Raw genomic sequence first — 14,116 nt, 5'->3', positions numbered from 1 at the left:
GGCCGTTCCCGAAGCGCCGGCAAGAGGGTGTATGGGAGCACAAGGCAGACAGCACGCCCCCAGCAGCGGATGAAGGGTGAACGCTCGGTGAGGCTGGGAGTTAGGAGCCAGGTAACGGAGAGACCCGTTCCCCTCTACCGGACCGGCATTTGGGACTGGGATAACCCCAGCTGCAAGGCAGCTGCATTTTGGGAGGTCGTGCAGAGCACAGTAGCGGGTGAACCGGGGGGCGCTTAAAGACGGCAGAAGGGTCCCAGGAATACGATGCCCGGGCCCAGGGAACGGGTCAGGGACGAAGGCCACAACAAGGGCTGGAGGGCGGAGGTGGGGAGTAGAGCCTTTTGCGGGAAGCTTGTTTAACCGACTAATTGAGCGAGACTGCCGCCCCCTGGTGGCAGTTGTGGGAAGCACCTTCAAGGTGGTGAGTAGGTGACCAAATGCCTAATCGTGCACTCCAAAAGGGGATCAGAAATCAGACCCTCCTAGCCCTGCTGGGGTGCTAACACGGAAATAGGCCGCTCTATTTCCCAGGGAGTCTTTTCCTCCACGCTCAAGTGAGGAAGGTCCACAGCTTTGGGCTCGTTAGAGCCAAAGCAGGGATGGAAGGCGGGTGGGAAGTCCCCACTTCAGGAAGTAGTCAGCCTAAATAAATGTGTGGAATGAAGGGTCACCTGTTCCAGGTTACAAACATCATCTTCAACCAGACTTCTCACCCAGGCCCTGCCCAATTAAAGCCAGTCATATAGTTTAAAACTAAGTCAGATTTTTATTTTTTTCATAGACCACATCATTTAATAATAAAAAAAATAAAAATAAAAATAGAACAAAAGGAAAAGGTGGATATAAAGTGGAACTGGGGACTTGGTGGGCAAGAGGCAAGCGGCAAGGGCTGCAGGACAGAAGAGACTGGGAACTGCAGGGGCCCCGGGACTCAGGAGGAGATGCTGATTCAGCTCATAGGTGACCCAGTCCTGGCCCCGGCTGTTCCCAAGAGGACTCTCAGTACCCAAGGGAGGTGGAAAGATGGAGGAAAAATGAAAGCGGTTTGGGGCATCTGGCCGACCCGCTATGGCCAACCACCTCCCTCCGCAACCTAGCTCTTGCCTCTCACAGACTTAATGGGAAATGAGAGGGAGGAGAGGGCTCTAAGTCCCAAGAGATAGGTTAAGGGATATGTGTGTGTGGGAAGAATGGCCACTGTTCCATTTGGTATGTGGGGACAGGTGATGTGAAAAACCCTTGGTTCTAGGGTGCTGGAAACTGTACCTATCCCTGTGGCCTGTAACCCCTGGGGCAGAGTGGCTGGTACCTGCAGCTCTCCTAGTGTTTTCCCTGCTAGCGGCGCCCACCCCGGTCCCGCACAGGTGTGCTCCGACTCCGGCTTCTGCTGTGGCGCTTGGTGTCTCTGCGATCCCTCTCCCTGCCTCTTTCCCTGTCCCTTTCTCTATCACGATCTCGGTCCCCCCTGTCCCGCTCCCTTTCTCTTTCTCTCTCCCTATCCCTCTCCCGGCTGTGCTCCCGGCGTTTCTCTCTCTCCAGTTGTCGGTTCCGTTCCCGCTCAGCTTCCTTTTCCCGTTCTTTTTGCTCCTCTTCTTCTTGCTCCTTCCGCCGCTTTTCCCGTTCCTTGGCCCTTTCAGCCCGCTCTGCCTCCTTCTGAACAATCTGTAGCCAGGCAAAGAAAGAGTAGGCATCTCAGCCCTGCTCCTCCTGCTCCTATCAGTCTACCTGTGCCTGGCCTCTGCACTCCTATCTTTGCTGTTAAGCAGGAAGGGGTTTGGGGGCTCAGCAACTGCTTCTTCCTCAGAGTGCCTCTCTTCCTTCAAGTTTTCAATTACTATACACAATAGGCATCAACCCTGCCTGGCCTCTGATACTTCCTTATCATCACACTAGATATGTTTTTTTTGTTTATTTTGTTTTTGTTTTTGAGAGAGCCTCAAGCAACAGTTGCCTAGGTAGAGTGATATGGCATCACAGCTCACAGCAACCTCCAGAACCTGGGCTCAAGCGATTCTCTTGCCTCAGCCTCCCAAGTAGCTGGGACTATAGGCGCACACCACAACGCCTGGCTATTTTTTGGTTGTAGTTGATTGTTGTTTGGCAGGCTTGGGCTGGATTCAAACACACCAGCTCTGGCGCCTTAGTTGTTTGAGCTACAAGTGTCGAGGGTTTTTTTTTTTTTTGAGATAAAGTTTCTTTTTTTTGCCCTTGGTAGAGTGCGTGGCATCATAGCTCACAGCAACCTCAAACTCTTAGGTTCAAGTGATTCTCTTACCTCAGCCTCCTGAATAGAGCTGGGACTATAGGCACCCGCCACAACGCCTGGCTATTATTAGAGACAGGGTCTCGCTCTTGCTCAGGCTGGTCTCAAAGTCCTGAGCTCAAGAGATCCACCCACCTTGGCCTCCCAGAATGCTAGGATTACAGGCGTGAGCCACTGTGCCTGACCATCACACTAGATATGAATAAATTTCTTTTCCCATAGTTGAGTAAAATAAGCCTAAAATCCTCCAAAGTCCTATCACTACTAGCTTAAAAAGCAAAAAACTCTAGAAATTAAAAAGCAGAGGAATGGGCAAGTTTATATGAAACACGATTTCTCAGCTAACTAAAAGCAAATTCCAAGAAGCCGGCTTGGCACAGCCATCTTCCCAGATACCTGCACACCTCAGTTCCTGAGTCTACCATCTCAACTCACTTGGGTTTGGTTTCCCTATGGCATACTCATCAACTTTTAAACTTCCTCTTGCTGTGATGATTAATTTCTTCCCTTATTATCTTAAGTTAATAAATAACTGGACCTATTCATTCTCACAGGCTATGAATCTCCCCCAAGCATTGACCTCAAACCTTGATGCAATTTTGATCAGGACATGAAAAAGGGAAGCACTCACCTGGCTGTCAGTCAGTGGCAGCCAATAGATGCAGGGAGCTGCCTTAGTCTTTCGGAAAAGGTCATCCAGCAGCTTGGCAGGTGGCTCCTCCTGCGCTTTCTCTGAGGTAGAAGAAAGTGAATCAGATTTAATGCACATGACCCTCAGACCTGTCCAATTTAGGTCCTTTCCCACCTACTGGTAGGCATGTGTGCCCCACAACTAAGTACCTTTCTTCTCACTCTTCTTTTCTTTAGATTTTGCTCGTTCCTTGCGGCGGCGGTCACGGGACCGTGATCGAGAACGGGGACCTTCTCGAACTTTGTCCCGATCCCATTCACGCTCTGATCGAGTTCGTTCCCGCCGCTCCATTTCCCGTTCCCGCTCTGCCCACTGTTCCCGCACTGCCCGCTCCTGCTCCCGCTGCTCTGCCCGGGGATGCTGTGGTGGCTGAACTGGGGGTGGGGGTGGGGGGTGCAGAGGCCGAGGTATCCCCTGTTCCTCTGTCTTAGCTTCAGAGGGACGGTCCACCAAGAGGCCCCGGTGATAATCCAGCTGTAGGCAGAGGTGGGACAAGGGACAAGGATAGTCAGGCTAGGGAATGATATCACTTCCATTGAAGGAGCCCAGGTACTGGGGATACAGACACTTTGAAGCCCCATGGTTCAACTAAAGGAACCAAAAGGGAGAAAGAAGAAGATTCACAATGACTGCAGGTTTGGCCAGGATCTCAGCTGGAATCTAGCAGATAATGGCCTCCCCTGCCCCTCCCCTTCTTTCTCTCCCAAGGTTTCTTACCTCATCTTGCTCAGCATAGTCAGCACAGAGGAATTTGGGATTGGACTGGGGCCATTTGACCCCATGTAGAGCTGTGCGGGTGGCAACGGCTTCCTCTACTGTTGAATACTGGTGGAAAAAACGGGGAAGACCAGAGGGTCACAGACCATCTGCAATCCTTCCTACTTGCTGCAATACCCTTAAACCTGCTCACATTAGTTACTAAAGGAAATATATACCAGAACCTTTAGAATCAGCTTCTTCCCCTCACCGTTACAAAGCAATGAGATTTGATCTTGTCAATCCAGAAGGCCTCTTCCACCAAGGTTCCTGTACGCCCCAACAATTCCTTCAGTTGGCCTAAAGTGAATGGACGAACCTGCCAATGAAAATGGACTTTCAGAGTATCGAAGAAGGCAAAACACCCATATATCCAGTCTTAAGTTCCTCCAAACTGCTGTCACAGAAGTAGTTTTAGTGTTTGGGTGAAGGCAGCATTGTTGGAACCCTGTAGTCAGAATGGAGAAAAATGGTAGTCCTAATGGTGACATTATGTGCCAGGGCCTCTCCAAGTCCTTAAAACCCTGTAGGGTGATAGTTCCTCACACCCCATTTTCAGATGAGGAAATAGGTTAAGTAACTCAGTAAAGATAAATGAGTGAACAACTGGGAAGTTGCAGGAGTTGAACCTAGGATTAAACTCTTAACCACTAAATAAGTCTGAAATGTGAGAACCAATGACTTACCAAATTGGAGATATGTACAATGTTGCTGATCTTGCCCCGGGGTGGGGAGGGCACCTGGGCAGTTCGGACTGGGTCATCAATTGTAATAGAAACTCCAGACTTCTGCTGGCTAATGGAACGTCTAGTTAAGGTATCTCCTAAAGTCACTACAAAGAGAACATAAGAACAGCCTTCAGCAGGGAGAAATGCTGGCTTTCACCTCCACTATAACTCTCATGATTCCCTACCAAGGAGCCACTCTTCTATCTAAATTAGCCAAGCACCTGTAATGTGCAAAGCACTGTAGTACTGTAGCAAAGTCTAGGCTAACCTCCTCATAGTGAAGATTCGAAGATTGAACAGATTCAAACCTGGTCCTCAAATAGCTTAGTATCTAGGGGGAGATGACAGGTACAGAAAAATACTATAATAAAAGGGAGAAAACATTAAATGCCTTAGGAGGTCCAAATGAAGTACTCTGGGAATTCAGGGAGCTGTGATACATTTTTCTCACAAGGCGCCACCTACCTTTTTTTACTTCATGCTCCACAGGTGGGGGCAAGGCCACCTCTACTGACACTTGGGGAGGTGCAGGAGGTTCTGCTTCAGGCTCTTCTTCTTCCTCTTCTTCTCTCTGCCCATTCTCCTGGCCCTCTGCAGGTACTACCTTTAAAGGTGTCAGGTAACAGGAGTTAAGACACCAAACTGGCATATTCTTTTCAGCCTCTGGTTCCCTAGTGATATACAGCATTAACACCAACCCAGCATGTTGTTTTCAATAATGAGGATTTCATTATTCAGTTCACCCCTGCCAGATCCTGGGATTATTAGTACCTTAACTTTGCCTTGAGAAAAAGTAAAGCAGGGACTGGCAAATTTTTTCTGTATAGGTCAAACAGCAAATACCTTAGGCTTTGTGAGCCATACCATCTCTGTTGCAACTACTGAACTCTGGTGTTGTGGCTCATTAAGTAGCCACTGACAAGAGTAAATGGAATCAGTGTGGTTGTGTTTCAATAAAACCTTACAACAGCCAGCCGGATTTGGTTGTTGGACCCCTCAAAATGGCAATTAACACAACCCTCTGCACAGATGAAAGAGTTCTCTCTTAGGACTTTACCCTTAGCTCCTCAGTTGTCTGCTGTATCCAATACTCCCCTCCCTTGACACTGGGGTACAGGAGCCTTACCTGAGTGACTGTCCGGCATATTTTCAGCCCCTTGTCATGGGTCCCATCGTCGCCATTACGTTCTGTCTCATCCTCAGAGATGCGGGAGTCATCAGCATGAAGATCCACAACAGCCTCCTGCCCCGCCAGGGGTTTGATGTCGGGGATGAGGCTCTGGGACACAGATACCCCCCACCCCGTTACACTGGGCCCATGTCTACTCCCATCTTAAGGTGTCTCATCCTCCCTTCCCTGGCTCCTCCCACCTCACCTTAAGTGACTCAGTGGTGATACTGATGGAAGGTTTCTTCTGTGTGGTGGCTGTGCTGGCTCCCCAACGTCTTTTCCGACCAGGCTGGCCCCCCTCTGTGTCACTGTTTCCAGCTGGCACCCCCTTGGTAGCTGCTGTCCCCAAGAAATAGGACCCAACAGTTAGATGGTCTCAGGACCTCTACTAGATCACCCCATTAACACCTACAGGTTTATCTTTGGCTGGTGTTTCGGTAAAAGGTTAATTTAAGGAAATCATATTTGGGGACTAGAGAAACCAAGGTTTCACAATGAACGATAAAAGGGATGCACTTTCTTCCTGACAGATGGAAACTACTAATCTCTAAAAATAATGAAATGGCTTGGTGCCCGTAGCTCAGTGGTTACAGCACCAGCCATATACACTGGGGCTGGCGGGTTTGAGCCCAGCCCAGGCCTGCTAAATGACAATTAAAAAAACAAACAAACAAACAAACAAAAAACCAAACAGGGTGGTGCCTGTGGTTCAAAGGAGTAGGGCGCCGGTCCCATATACTGTAGGTGGTGGGTTCAAACCCAGCCCTGGCCAAAAACTGCAAAAAAAAAAGCCGGGCATTGTGGAGCATGCCTGTAGGCCCAGCTACTTGGGAGGCTGAGGCAAGAGAATTGCTTGAGCCTAAGAGTTTGAGGTTGCTGTGAGCTGTGACGCCATAGCACTCTACTGAGAGCAAATAATGAGACTCTGTCTAAAAAAAAAAAAATAAAAAAAAAAGTAGAAGACCCCGTCTCTAAAAAAACAGCCAGTGTCGTGGAAGGCGCCTGCAGTCCCAGCTACTCAGGACGCCGAGGCAAGAGAATCTCTTGAGCTTAAGAGTTTGAAGTTGCTGTGAACTATGATGCCGCAGCACGCTACTGAGAACAAAGTAGACTATCTCAAAAACAAAACAAGAACAACAAAAGAGGGGAAAGCTAATTTGGTTACCAGTTTAAACTTTCAGTAGTAGGTAGTAATATCTGAAGCAATGGGGAAGAAAAACTGACAAGGACATGGGAAAATACAGAATAAACAACAAGACCATGGGATACTAAAATCTAAATAGAATTAATTGAAGTTCATGATGTGATCTGGTCATCCTTTGACTTTCCCATTACAGGTTGATATTTAAGTTTTTTTTTTTGGAGATAAGAGTCTCACTGAGTCACCCTTGATAGAGTGCCGTGGCGTTCTTAGCTCACAGCAACCTCAAATTCTTGGGTTTAAGCCTCTTGCCTCAGGCTCCCACGTAGCTGGGACTACAGGTGCCCGCCACAATATCCAGCTATTTTTTAGAGACAGGGTCTTGCTCTGGCTCAGGCTGGTCTCAAACCTGTGAGCTCAGGCAATCCACCCGCCTTGGCCTCCCAAGTGCTGGGATTATAAGTGGGAGCCACAACACCCATTTTACTTGTTTTTCTTTTTTTTTTGATATCTAGGTTATAAATATCTATTATATGCTGCAGTCTAGAGAGCTTTGGTGGGAAAATGTTAAAAATATAGCTTTAAGTGTGAGGACTTTCATTTCCTCAGATACTCTTAGAATAAAGCATCAGCTAGTGAGCATTCTATAGGAGTCTCTCAAATTCCCTCCTGGTTCTTAGTGTTTAGATAGCTGAAAGAATAAATGCCTGTAAGACTACATGGGAAATGGTTTGGGATATCTCATGGTGTTATCTCATTAAAATGTGACTGGGGACATATGACAGGGATTGTGTAAGGCTCTGAATTTCAAAATGGAATCCTATATACTGTAGAAGATGTAGGCAGGGGGGCAGGTTGGGAGGGGATGACCCAAGAATGCCATTTTTTGGTATTTCTGACCTTTATCAGGGACTCAGGGCTAGACTTACAGACAACGGAGATCTTCCTCTTGAATGATTTGGGCAGTGAGCTCTGTATAAAGAAGAAAAGGGGGGAAAAAAGAGAGAAAGAGAGACACCCCACAGAGAGGGGGGAAGGAGGTTAGATGCGGTAGTCTCAGTACAGGCTCCAGACACAGAGAGAGAGAGACAGAGAGAGAGGGAGAGACACAGACAGACAGAGACCAAAACAGAAGCGGCAAACGGCAAAAACGAAGCAGAATCAATGCAAGTTAGAGAAAAAAATAAAACCAAACATCACAGCAGGGAAAAGTCATCTAGTCCATACCACGCATGTGTATTAGCTTTACCAGAAATAAGCTGGAAGAGGAATTCAGTAGCCCCCAATCCCTTAAAAGATGTTGTTTAGGCCCTCTTCTACTAGCACTATAGGTTGAGAGGACACCAATCCCAACAAACTGTGTCCAGAACTTAGTTCTTCTAGTCCCCCAGGGTCCTTCCTTGCTAACTCAAGGAAAACATGAGATAACAAGGAAAATGAACTTTGGATGGCAACTTCAACAAGGCTACTCTCCTCCTTTCCTCAATGCCCAGCCTGATGTCCACTGACAATGCCTTTGAAATGCTTGGACAGCAGACGGTCATTTCTAGATTGCTCAGACCCCACCACACTGTGAAGGGGAGCACCAGGCCCACTGGTGATAAGGCTCCTGAGCCAAGTGTAGCAGAAAGAACTTAGGTATATTTTGGATAAAAGGTTTTTACCAAGGGCAGACCATTCCCAGGGAAATGCTCAGGCCAGCCATCAACTATAGCTCCAGCAGAGTTTTACTGTTTCCTCTCCAACCAGGGCTCAAGCCTTAGGGGCTCTACCAAGGACAGGAAAACAGCTTTGGGGCAAGTCTTTGCCCCAAATGCTCAGTGGGATAAAGACTATGGACAGAGCCCAAAAAGAGAGAGAGAGAGAGAGGAAAAAAAAAAAAAAAAAAAAAAAAAGAATAAAAAAGAAAAAAAAGGAAAACAGAGGAAAGGGGAAAAGAGGATTTTTGGATTTAGGTGCTTATTTCTGGAAAAACTAAGACCACCCTACTACTCTTCTAAAGGGTAAGGCAGAACCCTCTTGATGAAATCCATTTTCCCCATCCACCCTCCAGCCCCGTTTGTGTCGTCTAACCAAGTCTCCTTGGTCTCTGTTAAGGGCCAGCCTGACCCCTAGCTGGGCCGCTCTGATGGGTAAGTTAGTGAAGAAAAAAAAAAGTCTTAATAAAACAGGAAAAACATGAACCAAATAAATAAATCCAATAAAGAAATCAGAAAATAAAGATAAAGAAAAAATTAAAGATTAAAAAAAGAAGAAGAAGAAAATAAAGAGTAAACTAGGAATATGACAAATGTTCCAGGTACCATCTCACACCTGGGATCTTCAGTTCAGCCAATCGCACCTCACTGTGTACTGTATCTAGTCAACCGCCGGTCCAATCAGAATGAGCCCTCCCTGCTAGGCGCTGTGCAATTGGTGGGGGGTTGGGTTGGCAAAAAAGGTGGGCGCACGGCGTGGTAGTCAGCACGGCACTGCCAGAGTCCTCCCAGGGGCGCAGGGGGGGCGGGAGGGAAACGTGTGGGGGGACGCTGCCCAGTTTCCATGATGTCAAGACAGTTCACTGGCGGTGGCCAGGCTCAGCGAGGGGTGGAGGGGGGAAAAGGGGCAGAGACATCAGTCCTGGCCCTGTAGGGGCATCATCTTGCAGTCCCTGATGAGATGGCCTGTGAGTAGCAGGAATGGTCCTTGCCTTTTATCGTTGAGAGGCAGAGGACCCTACATCCAGTAGTGGCAAGCTGCAGCAATAACACCACCCAATATTTGGATCCAGGTGATGACTCCAGAGTCCCTTTCTCCTCTGCCTGTAACTGGGGAGGAGGGGGTCCTCTCACCCAGTAAGATCATGGAGCCTCTGATGAAGGTAGCCTGGGGGTAGTAGGTGAATATCCCCAGGACCTGGTAGACACTCAGCAGCAAGGTCAGAATGCTCTTCTTCTGAGTTGTTGAGTGGCATCTCCTCAGGGACTCCAGCTGAGACAGTGGTTCCAGTCAGGTAGATGAATGAGTCCCTGCCTCCAGGGATGGAGGAGAAGCTGGAGCAACCAATATGCTGCCCTTCACCATGGACAACAGGGACCAAAGGAAAGTCCATCTGATGAGCAAGTGGTGATACATGGGCTGGGCTGTCATCAGCATTAAATCCCTGGGGCTCAGACCCTAGACTCCTCTGCAGGGTTCCTAGTCGCCACAGCTTAAGCAGAGGGTCCCACTCAAGTGTTTTACAGCATGGCACTGTGATCACAAACATTGACTTTTTAGGAGGTCTTGGCACCCCAGTCGGGGATCCCAACAGTCTGTAGCAAACAAGGCAACCCACAGTCCTCAAAAGGGCAAGGGCACGTGGGCACGTGGGCAGTCGCCCCAGCACTGGCACAAACTCTTCTTGGGGTGTCCCAAGTAGGGAGATGATGCAAGTCCACCCCTTTCCAAATGTTTTTTTTTTTTTTTTTTTTTTGGCTTTCTTAATATAAGTCTCTCCAGAACAGAGTTCTTCTTGGCCCCCTGATGTAAGCAAGACAGGGAGGCAAAAGGGGGCCCATCACAGGAGCCCACACATGCCCCCCTCTGGCCAAGACACCTGGATAGCAGACTTGGCTCTGATTGGGCAGCTCAGTAGCAGCGGGTGGGTCCAGAGGAAGAGGCGGCATCAGCGATTGGCCAGTTGGGCAGGGTTATATTTTACGGGCGGATTACCGTACATGAGGTACTTGGACAAAGTTTTACGGGGAAGAAGGACCTTGTAATAAATAATATTCTGCACATCAAATCACTTTCACCGGCCCCCGCCCCCGCAACACACACCAGAGAAAGGCTACACACACAACGGTCCCTCCCACCTGTGACCCCACTCCCAAACCCAGCTACCTAATTCTTTCTCTATTAAAAGCCAAGAAGACTTCGCTGGCTCTGATGGGGGGGAAGCCCATTGAATTGGGTGCAGGATACAAAATAATACATATGTCAAAAAGGGGGTAGAAGGGTCACAATTGAGAAGGGGCTTTCTGGATCACCACAAGCGCTAGCTTCTAAGTAGCTACATCTCTGCAATGAGACCACTGGGGGGCAGATGAGAAAAAAAATTGCTCAGCATGGCTAGTTCGGTGAGAACCACCAGAGTCCACTAGATGGCGTTGGGCTCCATCAGGTTTTTAAAAAGGAGGGAAAGCTGAACAGTTACCATGAGAAGCCTGGGAAGATAGCAGGAAAAACTGAGCCTGGGTCTTAGATAAAGGGCCATTATCAAACTTTCAGTTAGTTACAAACTTCTAGGAGTCTGGACTGTTACTTCCCCAACAAAGAAAACGAAATGAGCCTGTCCCATCACAAGGGGGTCTCCCTTGCTAAACCAGCGAATTCTCTCTTGGCCCTATCCTGATCCAAGGCCCTGCCTCATCCCTTCTTTAAGTTATCCCACTGTGTAAGAGGGATCACCAGAGTCGTCTACTCTTTTCCCTAGGTCTACTCCTGCCCACCCACCCCAATAGGTGGCTCAGATATTTACCTCTTTCTTCTCCTCATCTTCAGCACTGCCCTCTGGGCGCTCATCATTGCTGACTTGGTCTGCAATAGGCATGGGAGGCTCTGGAACATCATTTTCAGGTCTGCTTTCACTTGTGTCCATGGTCACTTCCTCCTTCTCCTCACTGACAGGATGGGGAAAGGTTGGGAGGGAAGGGCAGGACGGAACCAAGGGAAAGAGAGAGCAAGATATTAGCTTTTTTGGGCCAGGAACCGCCCCCCCCCAATGCCTTATCACTTGGGTGGGAGTGGGAGGACTGCTTTTCAAATTAAGACTAGAGACCCTGTCCCCCACAGGAAAAGTGGGAAACCATTTTCCTTGGGAAAAAGATAATGGCTCAATAGTAACCATATCCGCCCACTGCCCAGATGGTAAAGCTGTTTTATGTGGGGTCAGGATTCCATCCATCTCTTCTTAGGTAATAACTCACCAGAGTACTTTTACATGAAAGGAGAAACACCCTCCCTTTGGAAATGTCCCTCAAAAGTGACTGATTTGCCCACAACCCTGTGGCCTCCCCATCCCCTGGCCAGAGGCACCTTTATGTAGCAAAATTGCATAAGGGAAGCCCCAGTCCTTAAAAAAGACAAAAAACAAAGGCCATAGCTGTGGCAAATGATCCAACCTGAGTTTAATCAACTGCTTAATAAGTACAGGCCTGCTGGCCCACAGGATCTGGAGACACCAGGATGGAGAAAATAGTGGGAGAAATTAGGGCTGGTAAAGGTTCTAACTTCAACAAGACCTTCTCTCATCCAAAAGGAAAAACTAAAACTGAAGAGAGTATGAACACTCAGAAGAAATCAGGCCGCTTTTACCTGCTCAGAGGTGTAGAAACTGTTCTTATATTCGGCTTTCACCCAGTTTCTCCCAATCCCTCATTCCAACTTCCAAGAGATAAAGAGAGCAGGCCTTCCAGTCAGGACCCTCCCCCACACCAGGCAGCTCCCCCACCACAAACACTGAACCCATTCCCCCACTCTTAATCACACAACTTAGCTCCCATTTCAGGCAAAGATCCCAAAGATTCACTTCAGATAAACTATCTACCCACCTTTATTTTCTATCTTCATCCCTAACTTCTATCTCACCCCCTCTAGTACCCAAAAGCTGGGCAAAAAAAAAAATTAAACCAAGATGACCAGAGGCCTAAATCTTAGGACAGGAGAAACTAAGCCCCCACCACCCCACGCCAATCACCACTAGAAAACTTAACATTCCCAACAGGCTGACTGACACTCAGAGGTCAGAAGAACCTCCCCAGAGCAGTCAGGAAGGGATGCATGGGCTAGGGGGAGGGGAAAATCGGAACTGTGCCCCCAGCTAACAGGCCCCCACAGAAACACACGACAGAACTGCTTAAATCTATAGAAAAGGCTTACCGAAAAAATACCTTATTTCCCACATAGAGAGGGCAAGTGGGGCCAATTAGAAATCGGGCAGGAAGGACAAAGGGGAAAGGAGAATGACTGAAAACAAAACGAAAGACGGAATGAAAGCCATGGGGAAGAGAAAGAAGATGAGGGGAGCTGGAGTGATGGGGAAAAGGCATACATGGAAATGTGAAGCTCTCACCCTTCTTTGCTTTCTGATAACATGATTTTTTTTCTCCCCCTGGAAGTGCTGTTTATCCCTTTCTGGAATGGAAGAAATAAAAGCCAAACAAAAAAAAATCCTAAAAAATTAAAAAAAACACTTTCCTTGTCCCAAGATCCCACCACCTCCTCCCCAGCCACCCGATCCAGAGAGAGAAAATTAAGATGCAGCATCTGGGGATCCAAAAAATGGTAAATGGAAGGGGAGGTGGTGGTGGTGGTGGTGTGGGGAAGCTAACACAGATCTGGCTTTTAAGAGATAAGCGTTAAGTCCTCACGGCAAACCCCGAGTTCGGCTGGATTGGTCTCTCTGGAGAAGGAAGAGGAAGAGGGCCAGGCTGTTGGTAGTGGCTGGCTCTATTGTATTGGCGGAGCGGCAGCGATCAGCCGGAGACATGCAGGGGAGCCATCTTGCCACTTACCCAGCAGCCCGTGTGTGCGGATGGGGGAGGGCCCTGCTGCAGCAGGGGAGGGGAAAGAAAAGAGGGAGGGAGCTGAGTGAGCAAGGTTCTTATCCTCTGGCAGGCCACAGGGAGCTGACTGCTGGCTCGAGAGGCCTGGCCTTCTTTTCTCAGGTTACAAGAGCTACAGAGGCCTAACCCCACAGGGCAAGCAAGCTCTCTCTCAGTCTTCCCAGGGGGCGGGAGAGGGGCCCTGGTGGAGGACATGTAAAGTTACAGCTGCTTCACTGGAAGATTCCAGAGAAAAGAAGGCAGGCAAACAGCAGACTTAGGGAGTGAAAAAAAGATTAAGAAAGATAAGCCAAAGTTGAAAAATGATAAGGAAGGAAGATAATCAAAAGCCTCCATTTCTCCCACACAATGAAGGGACATAAGCAATGTTTTAGGTGCCCACAACCCTCGATCCAGGAAATCAGGCTTGGAACATTGATTGAAACCAGATCAGCCAGTCAGAGGCTGAAGGTGAGGAGGTGGGATGGGAACAGTCACTATCCAATCACTGCAGTATCTGGTTCTTCACCCCAGGCAAAAAGCATGTGTTACTACTCCTACCTGTCCTTTCCCAGGGATGGTGGAGGGAAGTGGATAAACAGGGAGAGGTTTTATTGAATTATCCATGGGGGATGAGGGGAGGGGAGGGTGGGTTTCTCTGAAGAGATGACAGACAACTTTGTTTCATAGAGTCTTTAATAAGGTCACCCTGCCCCAGGTGTTCACTGGAATCAGAAAGGAAAAGGAGAAACAGGGCAAGGGGACCTTGGGTAGCTGAAGCTGGGCTCCAAGGTGAGGGC

At 48.4% G+C, this 14,116-nt stretch overlaps 1 protein-coding gene across 8 annotated transcripts in view; it reads right to left on the bottom strand.

Annotated features, from left to right (window-relative positions):
- Positions 1 to 746: 746 nt before the first annotated feature.
- ACIN1 (apoptotic chromatin condensation inducer 1) overlaps positions 747 to 14,116 on the bottom strand; it is a 38,743-nt gene continuing 25,373 nt past the window's right edge. For 3 of the 8 annotated variants that reach the window (XM_053594748.1, XM_053594751.1, XM_053594747.1), the window contains 11 exons: positions 11,252 to 11,393; positions 7,680 to 7,722; positions 5,815 to 5,948; positions 5,565 to 5,717; positions 4,904 to 5,042; positions 4,397 to 4,542; positions 3,922 to 4,029; positions 3,672 to 3,779; positions 3,104 to 3,428; positions 2,895 to 2,995; positions 747 to 1,662 (listed from right to left, as the gene is read on the bottom strand). In XM_053594748.1, coding sequence (XP_053450723.1) covers positions 1,336 to 1,662; positions 2,895 to 2,995; positions 3,104 to 3,428; positions 3,672 to 3,779; positions 3,922 to 4,029; positions 4,397 to 4,542; positions 4,904 to 5,042; positions 5,565 to 5,717; positions 5,815 to 5,948; positions 7,680 to 7,722; positions 11,252 to 11,393 — 1,726 coding nt within the window. In that variant the 3' untranslated portion in view covers positions 747 to 1,335. Of the gene's footprint in view, positions 1,663 to 2,894; positions 2,996 to 3,103; positions 3,429 to 3,671; positions 3,780 to 3,921; positions 4,030 to 4,396; positions 4,543 to 4,903; positions 5,043 to 5,564; positions 5,718 to 5,814; positions 5,949 to 7,679; positions 7,723 to 11,251; positions 11,394 to 12,844; positions 13,300 to 14,116 lie in introns of those variants that run through there. The other 5 variants (XM_053594753.1, XM_053594752.1, XM_053594750.1 and 2 more) reach the window with 5 other exon arrangements.

Source organism: Nycticebus coucang, chromosome 6, assembly GCF_027406575.1.
Source record: "Nycticebus coucang isolate mNycCou1 chromosome 6, mNycCou1.pri, whole genome shotgun sequence".
Lineage (NCBI taxonomy): Eukaryota > Metazoa > Chordata > Mammalia > Primates > Lorisidae > Nycticebus > Nycticebus coucang.
The sequence above is the reverse complement of the archived record's forward strand: the minus strand, read 5'-3'. Positions and strand labels throughout refer to the sequence as shown.